This window comes from Oncorhynchus mykiss, chromosome 10 (genome assembly GCF_057628025.1).
Source record: "Oncorhynchus mykiss isolate SJ-2025 chromosome 10, ASM5762802v1, whole genome shotgun sequence".
Classification (NCBI taxonomy): Eukaryota; Metazoa; Chordata; class Actinopteri; order Salmoniformes; family Salmonidae; genus Oncorhynchus; species Oncorhynchus mykiss.
This window is the reverse complement of record NC_143031.1, coordinates 34,555,368-34,570,876: the sequence shown is the minus strand read 5'-3', so window position 1 is coordinate 34,570,876 and position 15,509 is coordinate 34,555,368. Positions and strand designations below refer to the sequence as shown.

Genomic DNA, 15,509 nt, shown 5'->3' with positions numbered 1-15,509 from the left:
GAGTCAATAAGTATTCAAACATTTTGTTATGGTAAGCCTAAATAAGTTCAGGAGTAATAATTAGTCACATAATAAATTGCAATAAATGTGCAATAATAGTGTTGAACATTATTTTTGAATGACTACCTCATCTCTGTACCCCTCACATACAATTATCTGTAAGGTCCCTCAGTTGAGCAGTGAATTTCAAACACAGATTAATTTACAAAGACCAGGAAGGTTTTCCAATGACTCACAAAGAAGGGCACCTATTGGTAGCTGGCTAAACATTTTAAAAAAGCAGACATTGAATATCCCTTAGAGCATGGTGAAGTTATTAATTACACTTTGGATGACGTATCAATACAGCCAGTCACTACAGAGATACAGGCTTCCTTCCTAACTCCGTTGCTGGAGAGGAAGGAAACAGCTCAGGGATTTCACCATGAGGTCAATGGTAACTTTAAAACAGTTACAGAGTTTAATGGCTGTGATAGGAGAAAACTGAGGATAGATCAACAAAATTGCAGTTACTCCACAATACTAACCGAATTGACAGAGTTAAAAGAAAGAAACTTGTACAGAATACAAATATTCCAAAACAGCATCCTGTTTGAAATGAAGCATTAAAGTAAAACTGCAAACAATGTGACAAAGAAATGAACTTTATGTCCTGAATACAAAGCGTTATGTTTGGGGTAAATCCAACATAACACATCACTCAGTACCACTATTCATATTGTCAAGAATGTAATGTTCCTGAGTGGCCTAGTTAGAGTTTTGACTTGAAAATCTATGGCAAGACTTGAAAATGGGTCTAGCAGTGATCAACCAACTTAACAGAGCTTGAAGAATGAAAAAAAAGAATGTAGTTAAAATATTGTACAATTCAGGTGTGCAAAGCTCTTAGAGACAGCTGTAATCACTGCCAAAGGTGATTCTAACATATATTGACTCAGGGGTGTGAATACTACTGTAAATGAGATATTTATGTATTTCATTTTCAAAACATTTGCTAAAATTTAAAAAAACACTTTGTAATTATGTGGTATTATGTGTAGATGGGTGAGACAAAAATCTGTTGAATTCATTTTGAACTCAGGCTATAACACAACAACATGTGGAATAAGGGGTATGAATAATTTCTGAAGGCACTGTAGCACTTGCCTCATACCCCCTGCTGAGTTGTTTTCACACAGCTCTACCTGCCCCAGACAGACAGGGCCATAGTTCAATACACCCTCCTGTTCTTACAATCCTCTGAATTCTAAAACGTATTTAGAAACTCCTTCAACCAAAGCATCCAATAACTTAACTGGGAGGTGAACGATTAATTATACACTTTTGAAATTCTTTGACTGAATGACTTGAATCCCCTGAGGCTATCAGTATGATATAGATAGAGGGTTTGTTATAGTCAGTCATGTTCTCAGACGTGAGTGAATAGATAAGTCATTTCTCTTTTGGCGTCAGTGGACTTTATCCTGTCCTGCGGCGTGTTGTGTGTGTGTGTTTGTGTGTGTGTTTGTGTGTTGTGTGTGTGTTGTGTGTGTGTGTGTTGTGTGTGTGTGGAGGAATACACTTCTAAACATTTAGGCTGACTGACTACACACCATATCACATTCTGTTTGCTTGATGAGGTAACCCTGAACATTTTTGTGTGTTTGAGAGAGAGAGTGAGAGAGAGAGGGGCAACAACAGGCTTCTGTAGTACTGTGCTTAAGCGTTTGCCTTCAAGACAGTAACTGAATTCTTATCCAAATGATATTTGTGTCTGTTGTAGTACTGCATGGTATATAGTTTGATAGGCTAGTGTGAGAGAATATGTTTTGTGGTCAACAGAAAGAGACCATGTCCCAGGGACCATATCTGCTCAAACAGTAATCAGCACAACCTCAAAAGTACAGACTTTATTCAGCAAAAAAACTAAACAAATACAGTACAATATACAAAACCATAATAGGTTGTTATTGGAATGGAAAAAACAACTCTAAACTCTTACAAAAGTCAATCATTTACATTGATAACTATACAAAATATCTAATTAATTACACTTACTGAAAATAATTTATCCTAATTGATGTAATCTAACAGAGTTCCCCAACTGGCAGCCCGCAGATTATTTTATTTGGCCTCCAAGTTCTGTGCAAAACTTATTATTCTCTTTTTTTGATTGTTGGACATAAAAGACTGAAAATGCCAGAAAATCAGCTCCAAGAGATTTTAATTAGGAAAATCTGTTCCAAATTATTCCCACGGATAATAGAGCGATATGTGTGATCGTATACAAATGTAAGCAAGGTTTGCAATGATTATGTTTTATTCAAATATTATATTTGTTTGGGCAGTCAATTTGTAGTCTCCATGTTGATGATCCCTGTAATATAATACAATTATAGAATATAAATTGATATAACAATATTGTCAGTAATAACAATATAAGTTACAGTATTACAGCATGTCTTGGCTTTGCAAGTTATTTATCATCCCTGTTCCCTAAGGCTCTCTAGTGTCATAACAATATAATATAAGAATAAGTCCCGAACAGTAGAAAATACACTGATAATAAACCGGTACGGTGATGGCACAGCTGGAAACTATCCCAGTGTGTGTGTGCGCGCGCATGTGTTCACCAGACCATAACAGTGCTCTCATGGCCAGCCTTCTGTTGCCCCAGCGAGGCTAGTAGTGTTGTTGGAGAAATTTCTGTGGTCTCTTGGTAATACTCCCCCTTCCTCATCCCCTTTTGGCATCGGTAGCAGTGAAATGGCAGTACAGGGGCGTATGGTGGTATATTTGGGGTCATTTCCCCCCTCCTCCTCCTGTAGTGATGTTCGCGGTGGTGTTGGCCCAGGAGGGGAAGGTGTCCAGGTTGAACATAGCTCTACCCCAGCTGTTAATGGCCAGAGTGATGCACAGGATCCCAATGATGTTCATCACTATACCCATTTTAGCCTGTAGGAGAGAGAGGGGGTTAGAGTTGAGGTGGTGGTAGGTTGAGGGGATGGAGGTTATGGGGGATGAATAAGGTGTGAGGAGGAGATTAAGGTTTCGGATTGGGAGGCAGGGTGAAATATATGTATATCAACTAGGTGGGCTAGTTGAGAACAAATTCTCATTTACAACTGCAACCTGGCCAAGATAAAGCAAAGCAGTGCGATATAAACAACAACACAGAGTTACACATGGAATAAACAAACATAGTCAATAACACAATAGATAAAAAAGGTATATATACAGTGTGTGCAAATGAGGTAAGATAAGGGAGGTAAGGCAATAAATAGTTAACACGGTGTCCAAAGAAGGGCCAGAAGTATACAGAATGGTGTCGTCTGTGCAGAGGTGGATCAGAGAATCACCAGCAGCAAGAGCAACATCATTGATGTATATAGAGAAAAGAGTCGGCCAGAGAATTAAACCCTGTGGCAACCCCATAGAGGCCCTCCGATTTGACTCTGTCTGATAAGTACAGTAGGTACCTATGGTAGCCTATCTCTCACCATGTCTGACACCTTCAGGTATCCATAAGAGAACACGATGGCATTAGGAGGCGTGGCCACAGGCAGCATGAAGGCAAAGGATGCACTAAGAGTGCAGGGTACCATCACATACAGCGGGTTCAACCCTATGGACTGGGACTGCAATAGAACACACACATATTAACCAACACACACATGCATACGAATGCATGCACATGAGCAAACACAGGTACATACACAAGTAATACTATCCTGTAATGTGGATGTGAATAGGATGAATAAGAGTGTGTATGCATGTGGCTCTGTGTGCTGGATCAGTTATCAAAGCTTCTCTTCACTGAATCAACAGATCTGAGAGCTCTACACAGTGCTGCTACAGTCTCACTGTCTGCTCTCTAATGTGACCTATTAGCGAGAGAGTCTCTCTCTCTCTGTGTGTGTGTGTGTGTGTGTGTGTGTGTGTGAACCTCTTAAGTGATAGGCCTGGCTCAGATTCCCTATTGACCAACTCTATTCAGTACATTCCAATTTCATCAAGAGGAAACTTGATCCCAGAATGAGGGCGCAGAGGGAGTGTCTGTGTGAGAGGGAGGGGGAGAAAGAGAGACTGTGTCTGTACCATGGAGGCGAGGATGGGCAGGAAGAGTGTAGCGGTAGCCACGTTGCTGGCACACTCAGTGAAGGTGGCAATGAGGAGACAGAGGATGACAGCGATGGCCCAGGGAGGGACGGAGCAGAGAGGCATCATCTGATCACCCAGCCACCGCGACAGACCAGACACCTAGATGGATACACACACATATTGAAGCTTACACACACACACACACACACACACACACACACACACACACACACACACACACACACACACACACACACACACACACACACACACACACACACACCTCGCTGCCCTTAGCCAGTGCGAAGCCTCCTCCTAGCAACAGTACAATGCTCCAGGGCATCTTCCTCTGGGTCACCTGCCAGGTCAGCAGGGCAGGGGCGGGGCCACGGGTGGGCTGGGGCTCTGACGGGAGGAGGCACACACGCATTGTCAAGCATTGTCTACAGCAGGGTTCACAAACTTTTTGGCCCCAGACCCCATTTTGATATCTGACAATTCTCGCAACCTAAACTCTGTGAAAAAAGAAATATACTTAACAGCCAATGTTTACTTTATTTGCAGCTATGGCAGTCAATTGAATATTAGTCTGACATAATGTATCTTATCCCACCACTAAGGAGATGGGTGTGCTTGATGCATGTTGCGTCAGAGCTTCTCAAAGTCTGGGACGACTGTGCACACCTCATCTCTGCTGTCATATCCAACCTGGATCAATATTTGGTTTTAATGCAGACGAGAGCACTGAATCTGGCTTCACACAGATATAGCCTACCATGTGTTTTTGGTGCTTTCAAGGTCAAATCATGATGTCAGTGATCTTAAGGTTGGAAAGTCAGAGCTCTAAAAAGAGGCCAGAGTTCCCGAGTTGGAATTCCGAGTTGGAGTTTCAAAAAGGTTTTTCACAGTCGGAGCTCATGTCTTTCCGAGTTCCCAGTTGTCTTAAACACACTGAAGTCGGGAAGGTGGAGATTTCCGAGTTTCCAGTTGTTTTGAACACAGCATTAATGCTCAGAGGAAAAATGCAAGGTATTCCCTTTGAGTCAGGAACCAAAACTCCTGTGTTGTGACCCGTGAATGCATTCGGTTACATAACAACTCAATAATTTGTATGATTTCACTTACCGGCATGTCAACTGAGCCAGGATCACAGTCAAACGGATTGGGAAGTCCCAAAGTGCTTTTCCAAGAGTTTGAGGTGAGCAGTCATCACTCTTGTGGGACACTTACTGATGCTGTTTTCTATTACTTTCTTTTCATTAGACGGAAAAATCAACCAAACGCTACCATAAAGGCCTGATTGGTAGAGTACTGCAGAGATGGTTGTCCTCGAAAGTCTCCCATCTCCAAAAGAGGAACTCTGGAGCTCTGTCAGAGTGACCATCGGGTTCTTGGTCACCTCTTTGACCAAGGCCCTTCTCTCCCAATTGCTCAGTTTGCCCGGCTCTAGGAAGAGTCTTGGTGGTTCCAAACTTCTCCCATTTAAGAATGATTGAGGGCACTGTGTTCTTGGGGACCTTCAATGCTGCAGAAATGTTTTGGTACCCTCCCCCAGATATGTGCCTCGACACAATCCTGTCTCTGAGTTTTACGGACAATTCCTTCGACCTCATGGCTTGGTTTTTGCTGTGACATGCACTGTCAACTGTGGGACCTTTTATAGACAGTGCCTTTCCAAATCAAGCCCAATCAATCAAATGTACCACAGGTGGACTCCAATCAAGTTGTAGGAACATCTCAAGGATGATCAATGGAAACAGGATGTACCTGAGTTCAATTTCGAGTCTCATAGCAAAGGGTCTGAATACTTATGTAACTAAGGTATTTCTGTTTTTTGTGTGTATCACCTGTGTCAAATCTCTGTGTTCTCCAGAAGCAGAGGTAGCGGGGGGGCTCAGAGGGCAAGACGAACAGCAGCATGGCAACAAACACCGCCACTGTGGCATCAGTTACAAACCTGGAGAGGGAGAGGTGGAGGGTTTAGGAGAGGATAGTTAGCGGTTAGGTGTTAGACTGTGTGGGGTTAGGGGGCAGCAGTGTAGGGGAATACAGGGGTTAGGAGTTGGGAAAAGGTGCAGAGGGAGGCTGGGGAGGGGCCCTCCAATCCTATTTTGAACACTAACTAATTCTTACCCGATGGCAATGTGATGACAGAGGTGATTGACGTAAAGGACAGAGCATTTTTGATGACCTTAGCCCCAGTTTGATCCAGGATTCTGTTAGAATCAACGCCTGTTTCCATGGTGATGTGCCCATTCATAAATTGACAGACGTCACATATGCCCTATGTGTTAGGCAGGTCACATGACAAGATAAGAGAGAAGGGCATTTCCATGTAAAAGGACCCATGAGCAGCAACATGTAAAGTTCATAGGAGCATGTCACATTGCGTGTCAAATGAAAGCTAAGAGTCTATATTTTTGAGAAATGAAGGCATATAAAAATGTTATACTACCTATCCTGTTCAGCTCATTACATATTTGTTTTATCTTTCTGTCATCTGGTGGTCAAAGCAAGACTATGAAAACAGTCTCGACAACCCCTACCCACTCTCACTCTCTGTTTCTCTGCCGTTCTCTCTCTCTCCAGGCAATGCCACCTCTCCTGGCTCTTACTGACACCTACCATAACACCCTACCACCTACCCTATTTCCATTTACTTTATCAAGCATCCTAACCCACTGAGTACCGACCGACACCAGACGTTCATGGATGTTGAAAAGTGTTGAAATTTGGTCAGTCCTCCCTGTCCGGACCAGATCTGAACCAATTATAGAATTCTAGAGAAAAGTACTGTACACTACAGTAGAGCACACAAGCGTAGAGTACAGTATAATGTACTGTTGGACTCTACTGTGTTGTACTGTGATATCCAAACTTGTGAAACAGACGTTTAGATTGTTTCAAGATTTGGTCTGGTCCAACCAAATGTGGTCTTGTTTGGGGGCGGAGCTCATTACAATCAAAGCCAGTGTGTAGAATAATAGGGAAAGGGGATACCTAGTCACTTGTACAACTGAATGCACTCAACTGAAATGTGTCTTCCTCAATTAACCCAACGCCTCTGAATCAGAGAGGTGCGAAGGGCTGCCATAATTGACATCCACATCTTTGGCGCCCGGGGAACAGTGGGTTAATTGCCTTGCTCAGGGACAGAACGACAGATTTTTACCTAGTCAGCTTGGGGATTCGATCCAGCAGCCTTTCGGTTACTGGCCCAACACTCTAACCACTAGGATAACTATTTTTGTTTTTTTATTTAAACATTTGACCTTTATTTAACTAGGCAAGTCAGTAATACCCAAATTTGCAAAAATGTTATATAATTATATCCATAATTATGAATTCCTGTATAGTACAGATCATGTACCCATGATGTTATTCCGTTACTGAAATTGTCACCTACTGTAGTTCATTAACCATTTTTTTATTTTTTTTAATTCAAGGTGTCATGTCATAGCTGACACCCCATTCTTTTTGCAGAAGTCTTTGAGTCTTAATTCGGAACAGACATTTAAAGGGGCAATATACAGAAATCGCTCCACCATTTCTCAGTTTATTTGACAAAACAAACAATGTCTTGTATAGAGAATCATTGTACCATCTAAACCACTGTGAAATATATTTTCAACATCCAAAAATACTGTATTTTCAGCTTTTTGAAGTTGGTGTACAAAAGCAAACGTAAAAGACAAAAATGTAACTTCAGAACGAGAAGCATAGAAATAGCACACATAGAACAGATCTCTTTGAAAGGAAGTCTAAGAAGCGGTAGAATGACAAATCTATAACTCACATTCTATGTGAATTTGGTGAGGTCGGCCAAAAAGTTTTTGGAAATGGTGGTCGCATAAAACACTGAGGGAGAGTTTACTGTAATTCTGTTACCAAACTGTGCATCTGCACAGGTCTTCCAGTAAATGGGTTTTTGTGAAATTTTCTGTGTAAATTGTACAAAGTAGTCTTTGAAATCAATTATTTTTGTTTGGCATACATTTGAAAGTTAATCTGAGTCAAAGCGTAATTCCGTTACCGTGGAATTGCCCAGAATGAAGTGTGTGCCTCTCCTGCCCATCGATCTGTTTGTCATAAAGAAGTGTGCTTTTGTCTCTCATTCACTAGTGAGATCACGTTTCCCGGACTCTGTGTGCTGGTTACAGCGTATGTGTGTGCAGATGAGAGTGTGTGTACGTGTACACGTGTGTGTTCCTGTGTGTCAAAGTTCAGAACACGTGTATTGATGCAACACAGATGGTTTACTCTCTGAACGACATATTTTGTCCGTCTGTGTTTGTTTTATCCTGTTCCCCGTGTCCTGACATTTGGTCTAATGGAAGGTTCTGGGACTAAAGACAACTCAGGTCACCTATCCTTCAGATCAGATCAGGCTTGTGTTCCTGTGCATGTTTCTGCATATTTCCACTTGCGTGTGTGTGTGTGTCTGTGTGGTTGAGTGTGTATGGTGTGTACAGTATTTCACTGTGGTGTGTGTTACACACGGTGCTTTGGCATTGAAGACGTGGGTTGCCCATCCATCGATGAAGCCTGGGCTTCGTGTGAACCAAAGCACCACCAGCAGGATGAAGAGCCCCAGGACACTCAGCTCTCCATAAGACATGGGCCCCAGACGACGATGCTCCTCACTTATCAAATCATATGCCGCAAGCTCCTTCTCTGACTGCACAGCACCACAGCCCCATGTACGCTTCAGACTGGAGAGGAGGAGTGGGAGACAGGGAGACAGGGAGACAGGGAGACAGGGAGACAGGGGTGAGAGAAATGAGTGGGGGAGGAAAAGAGAAAGGGGTGAGAGAAAGAGAGACTGAGTGAGAGAGAGATGATTTACAATAATAGGTCAGATGAGAAGCAGAGTGAGTGAGAGAGACATTACCCCTATTTGGCTTATGCAAACCTTTACAGATATCATGTCATGGTTGAACTGAGAGGGAGAAGAAACTAGAGCTAAAATAATGCACTGTGATGCTCTGGCCAGGTCACTCACTTGAAGCCGATGAAGACGAGCTGGAGCCAGAGCCAGGCCAGCGTCAGCATCAGCAGCATGGTGGGGAAGGCAAAGGCGAACCATGAGGCAAAGTTAATGACGTCACCGTTCTGAGGGAAGAGTCTGACAGTGGGCTTCTATTAACAACATAACTTCTCAGAAATGTAAAACATCAAATGTCAGTTGATCAACATGATATGTTCTGACCCCCATATCTATGTTTATAGCGACGGGATATACTGTACATGCACTAACATATGTGAGGTGTGTGTCTGTGAGAGGTACATATGTGTGTGTGTCTGTGTGTGTGTGTGTGTGTGTGTGTGGTACATACTGGCTCATCTGCCCTGTGAGGACAAGGTTGGGTCCGGTGCCAGTTAGAGTGGCAGTGCCGCCGATGCTGGCAGCGTAACACACACACAACGTCAGGCCTTTACACATCTTCATCCTCTCCTTCTCCTCCTCTTCCTCCCCAACCTGCTCCTCTGCTTCAGTCCCTTCCTTCAAGACCATGGACACCATCACTGTATACAGAGAGGAAGGAGGAGAAAATAGCACTATACTGTATATTAGAGATGTTTGGGAATCAGGACTACCAAGAGGTCACGGACAAACTAGGCAGAATATAGTTTTCCTGTTGCCTACAGACATTTAGCCTATGTCTATAATTGTCTGAAATCGCCATTTAACTGTGTTATGGTGTGTTGGTGAAAAAGCAGTGCTCCAGCCTCACCCAGACCCCAGACCCCTGCCCTGGCCTCTGCCCCCAGCCCAGTGCCCTGCACCTCACCTGGCTTCCCATCAGTCAGAGAGTTGTCCTGAGGAACTGGTTTGTCTGGGGAGTCCAGTTTATCTTCTGAGGCTAGTTTCTCCAGTGGGATGCGATTGTCCTGGATCATAAGTGTGTCCTGTGGGGTCGAACTGTTCTCCAGATTTTCCTCAGGAGTCGTACCATTCTCCTGGCTCTGAGGGGTGGGCAGGGGGTTCTCCCCCTTTCGTGGGCCGTTGAGCTGCTCCAGGACGGCCTGGACAATGGGGACCATCATAGCTGTGGTGGCTGTGTTACTGATCCACATAGACAGGAAGGCTGTCACACCCATGAACCCTAGCATCAGACTGGTGGGGACAGCGGAGGAGGGGAGGGTGTTTCAGAGTCAGAAAAGAAAATAGGAAGTGGAGAAGGAGGAAAGCATGCTAGGCTTTAGCTCAGTGGGCTGACAATCTTTATTTGATACTTGAACAACTGATAGACAGACACCTGTGATTTGCTACTCACAGGGCAGGCCGCATCCCCACAACGAGTAGAACTCTGAGGGCGATGCGCTTGTGAAGATTCCACTTCTCCACGGCAACAGCCATCATTAGCCCGCCAACAAACAGCATGTTGGTGTCCTTCAGGTACTGCATACACACCTGATACACACACGTGAGAGATTGTCTTTGAGTGTGAGCATGTGTGTTTGTGCGTGTGTGAGGGAAGCGTACCTGCTTGGACTCCATGATGCCAAACAAAGGGAAGAGGACAACGGGCAGGAGAGCAGTCACAGCCAGCGGCAGTACCTCAGTACACCAGTACACTGCCATCAGGGCTATCACATAGGCACAGCCTGCCTCCTGCAGCACACACATTTACAATACATGATTTAGATGCATATAGATGTACAGAGAACCCAAATATCCAAGAGGTCAAAAGGACAAACACCCACACACCCATGAAAACACGGTGTTCTGTGTGTCTGATAGTGCCATTGTATCAATATTGATCTGTGATGTGAATTTGTGAATCTCAAGTAATGTAAACTTGAACTTCAACACCCTATGGTGTGATGAGGAAATGTTTCCTTAGTCTTCAATGCCTTGGCACTGAAACACTGAGCTTACAAGAATATAAGACCTCCTGGGGCAGGTCAGGCTTTATGTCACTCTCACAAGAGTAGATTACTAAGTGGGAGTAATACCTACAATTGGTCTACGGTCTGTCAGCACAGCAGGAAAAAGCATGGTCAGGTGTCAATAACACACTCTCTCCGAAACCAAAAGTCTTTGCTATGTGTATTTTTCTGGTATATTAATATTTATATTTAAAGGGTCCAGCTGGGCCTTCTACTTTAGTTACATAGGGATGGCACATGCTGTGGAGACCCATGAGATCCAGTTGCCAGGGTTACCTGGTCAATCAGTGTGGCATCTGGGATGTTTTTTCAGATTCTACATATCTCAATGGATACTTCTGGGAATCACCGACTATATCAACACTGACGGATAGTTATCATGGTTCATCAGCACTGGGTACAGAAATGGTCAGATTAATACTGCAATTGAGAAAATTCTATACAAATTGAGACATGACCTCTTTCAAGGTCAGTCTCGCAAAAAGAAACATTCTTGCGTTCTAACTACCCGCTAATCAAAGTGCTCTGAACAAATGAAGGGAATCGTTCACAAACATTGGCACATTCTAAGATCCGATGATAGTATCGGTAATGTGTTTTCGGAACTTCCCTTGGTCGTATTCTCGCGGGGCAGAAACCTCAGAGATCAATTGGTAAACTCTGATTTACCACCCCATGATATCCCTGCACAACGTGTATTTGCGCCCCTATTGGATGGAAACTACAAGTGTAATGGCTGTGCTCAATGCAATGGCACTTATACATGTAGATCCTTCACACCCAAACAGGGAAACAGATCCCAATCAAAGGTGTTATAACGTGCTCCACTAAAGCAGTTATTTATCTTATAACTTGTCCTTGTGGTAAAAATTATGTGGGTAAAACAAAGCATGAATTAAAAGTACGCATCTCGGAGCTTTGTAGCACCATTAAGTGCAAAAACTTACCCAGTTGCGGCCCACTTTTTGGAAGCAAATAACTCTATTTCGTCTCTACGTTATATTGGCATCGAACATGTCACCCTCCCTGGGAGAGGGGGTGACCTCGACAATGTATTGTTAAAACGAGAGGCTGCTTGGATCTTTAATTTAAAGACCCTTGCTCCCTTCGGTCTCAACGTAGACTTTGATCTGAAGCCATTCTTGTGATTCTTGTGATTTTGCTGTTGTAAATGTTTGTAGGCTTATGTAGCCAAATTGTATCTATGATCAGACTATCCATTTATGTTTTTTGTAAGCTATTTTAATATATGAGAATTAACCAATGATATCAGGCCACACCCGGACATGATTACAGACACCTGTGTGTGTCTTGACACTATATAAATGAGTCACCCCGCAGTGTTTGTCATTATACCCTGATGAAGACAGTGTGTCTGTTGAAACGTTAGACATCACATTTTTCCATCTGAGCTCCTAGAGTGTATGGCTCTCCTTAATGTTTTTAAGCATTCCACTCCGCTAGCAAGCACCTCGCCTAAATAGGTGTGCGTGTCTTTCGCGTCTAGATTTTAGTATTTTAACCTGTGTCATGTCTGGTGGGGATAGACAAAAATCAATATGCGCATGAGGAGGCACACAGACGCAAGCGCGGAGCCAGTTGGGTCAGCATGTTAAAGAGCGGAATTTCCATTTTCGGAATTTCCAGAATACAACGACGTTCATCTCGTACAAGACCGAGTCAATGGCTATGGAGAAGCCGCAATCAGACGGCGGTGATGGCGAGGCGCCGGTGAAACACCTTGAATGGAGAGAACTGTGCTGCCTGCCACTGGAGGACCTGGTCATCTTCCCTTGTTGACAAACCCCCTCCCTCTGCTCAAGCTATGTGGATCCCTCTTGACGGTTTCCCCATCTTTTGGAGGCTTGAAACACCCAAAACGTTCAACTCTAGGTGACAATTGTTGTAGTCCAGACCTACTCTCTGTTCTGTAACTACATCTTTCATTTGATGATTGTTTATTTTTATTTTCAAGACTTTGAGATTATTTCTGTAATGAAAAGCACTATAGAAGCTGAATAAATTATAATTGTCTGAGAGAAAATGTTTGCAGTTAAAGCAAATTAATTAATTAAAAATACATATTTTTTTTGACGTGTTCATATGCTATCGGGGCCCGACCTCCAAGGGGGACCCCAATGTCCCCCACCCCTTGGGTGCTACGCCAGTGTGTGCGTGGGGAAATTAGAACTATAGCAATACATGTTTATGCCAAAATCAGCATGCGTCAGGTGCACAAAATAATTCTGATTTAATTTATGAAATATCTAACAAGACGATAGACTACTAGTAGGCTGCAAGTGAAATATTTGAAATCATCATTCAGATAGCCTACTCTTTGTATAGAAAGAGTAGTTCTAGATGAGGTCAAAAGGAGGTAGGGACCCCTGGAATAAGTCTATTCGACAACTTTGGCGCATACCGTGGTTCCGATCAGCAGAGGTAGTGGGAGGAGGAGGAACGGTGTGCAGAACAGAATCACCCCATCCTTGAACATCCACATCGCCTGGAGCGAGGACACCATCCTCTCCCGGTCAGAGAATACAGAGAATTACAGTTGCGCACGTCTGGACTCACTCCGGAAAGAAAGCAAAAATGATGAGGGAAAGGGTGAGCGAACTCTGATACCTCCAGCTTTACACTGGGTACAGGACTGCACATGACATCTTTCTCGCTCTCTCTCTTTCTCTCTCTCTCTGTGTTTGTGTGTGTGAGACAGAGAGTCAACACTTGTGTGGCATTCATACTTAAATATTAACTTTTTTAATGCGTTTACTCACACACTGTAGTCCTGGTGCAAGTTTATCTTAAACTCTTGGATTTTTTTTTTTTTTTAAGTCATATTGTGCACTTAACATTTTTAAACTTCATTTAGATTTTTAAAGATTGAATTTGAATCTGTTCATTGTTGCAGCTTTGTTAGGATTTATCACAATTGGTGAATTACTCACAAGAAAGTGACGTATTAAGACTAGCAGGCAGTGATTTGACATTATCAGCAGGCAGTGATATGTTCTGGACACCCATGTAATTCAAATCCTGTCATACCACATTGGCGTTTGGATGGCGGTGTGAGAGAGAGAGCGAGAGAAGGTATAAACTGAGATCGACATAAGGGGACAGATAGTTGGAATTTCCTTGGAACAGCAGTGAGTGCTGGCAAACCAACCTTTCTTTGGGAGTAAAGTTACATCCCCTTTAACACACACACACACACACACACACACAGAGTGTGCTACAGCTGCACCATTGACAGCATCTTGACTGGTTGCATCACCACCTGGTATGGCAACTGCTGGGCATCCAACTGCAAGGTGGTGTCAGAGGAAGGCCCTAAGACTGCAGCCAGCCAAGTCATAGACTGTTCTCTCTGCTACTGCATGGCAAGCGGTACCAGTGCACCAGGTCTGGAACCAACAGGACCCTGAACAGCTTCTACCGCCAAGCTATAAGACTGCTTAATATTTAACTAAATAGCTATCTATCTGCATTTACCAGCTGCATTTACCAACTTTTTTGACGCGTCACATAAGCTGCTGTTACTACTTATCTATCCTGTTGCCTAGTCACTTTACCCCTACATATCTACCTACCCTGCACATCGACTCGGTACTGGTAACTCCTGTATATATCCAAGTTATTGTTACTCACTGTGTATTTTTTCCTTGTTATTATTTTTCTATTTTCTCTCTGTATTGTTGGGTAGGGCCTGTAAGTAAGCATTACACTGTTAGTCTACACCTGTTGTTTACGAAGCATGTGACAAATACAATTTGATTGATTTATTGACACACATCAGACCGGAGTTCAAATGTGTATTTGATTGTTTTTTTAAAGTAGGTCCCGTATCAAATAATATCCTACAAATAGCTTACTATTTGAAAGTATTTTTAAATACTTATTTCAATTACTATTTTCAAATACCTGGGTTAATACCTGAGTCAGTATAATTTAGTATTTTGAAATACATGCCAATACTTTATCAGTGTATTTCCAAATACATTCCAATATTCAACATTTAAATTATCTGAATTCTTACTTCGAAATGCATATGAAAGTAATTGAGATATTTTAAATATAATTTCAACTCCGGTCTGACACACACACACACACACACACACACACACACAAACAATTTGACTTCAGATCCTACACTGCCACCGTATGGCAATTTTTTTGTTTACTTACACTCAGTCCTTAACATGATCCCTCCCTTCAAATAGCCCAGATGTTCTGAGAAATTAGAGTTAAAACACAGAAATGCACAAATATGAAATCGGATTATTTTGCTTAAATTTGATTGGAACATGGAGGACCACTTGCAGGTAATTCTTTATACAAAATATGTGGGGGCCAATCATCTTCCTTTCCCGTGTTTCAGGACCAGGGTTTACATGTGGAAAAGGCTACATCCAGGCTACTTGTTCTGATTGCAAGTAAAGGTCAAAAATCAGTTATGTAGACAGTCTATGCTTCTCCTACCTGTATACATAACACAATGCATCAGCTCGTGAGGTAAGGTGGGGGCTGTGAAT

At 42.8% G+C, this 15,509-nt stretch overlaps 1 protein-coding gene across 3 annotated transcripts; it reads right to left on the bottom strand.

Annotated features, from left to right (window-relative positions):
* Positions 1–1,874: 1,874 nt before the first annotated feature.
* On the bottom strand, positions 1,875–13,686 carry LOC110533696 (Na(+)/citrate cotransporter). 3 transcript variants are annotated; one of them, XM_021618154.3, is made up of 12 exons: positions 13,397–13,686; positions 10,568–10,696; positions 10,359–10,495; positions 9,873–10,198; positions 9,417–9,606; positions 9,083–9,205; positions 8,580–8,792; positions 5,928–6,037; positions 4,364–4,485; positions 4,078–4,239; positions 3,480–3,617; positions 1,875–2,934 (listed from the first exon to the last, which is right to left on the bottom strand). In XM_021618154.3, exons 1-12 carry the CDS (start codon positions 13,496–13,498, stop codon positions 2,782–2,784), a joined length of 1,905 nt encoding a protein of 634 aa, XP_021473829.3. In that variant the 5' UTR covers positions 13,499–13,686; the 3' UTR covers positions 1,875–2,781. The 3 variants fall into 3 exon arrangements, with proteins under 3 accessions (XP_021473829.3, XP_021473830.2, XP_021473828.3); XM_021618155.3 differs by lacking the exon at positions 10,568–10,696; XM_021618153.3 differs by having other exon boundaries at positions 10,359–10,696; positions 13,397–13,672.
* Positions 13,687–15,509: the final 1,823 nt, after the last annotated feature.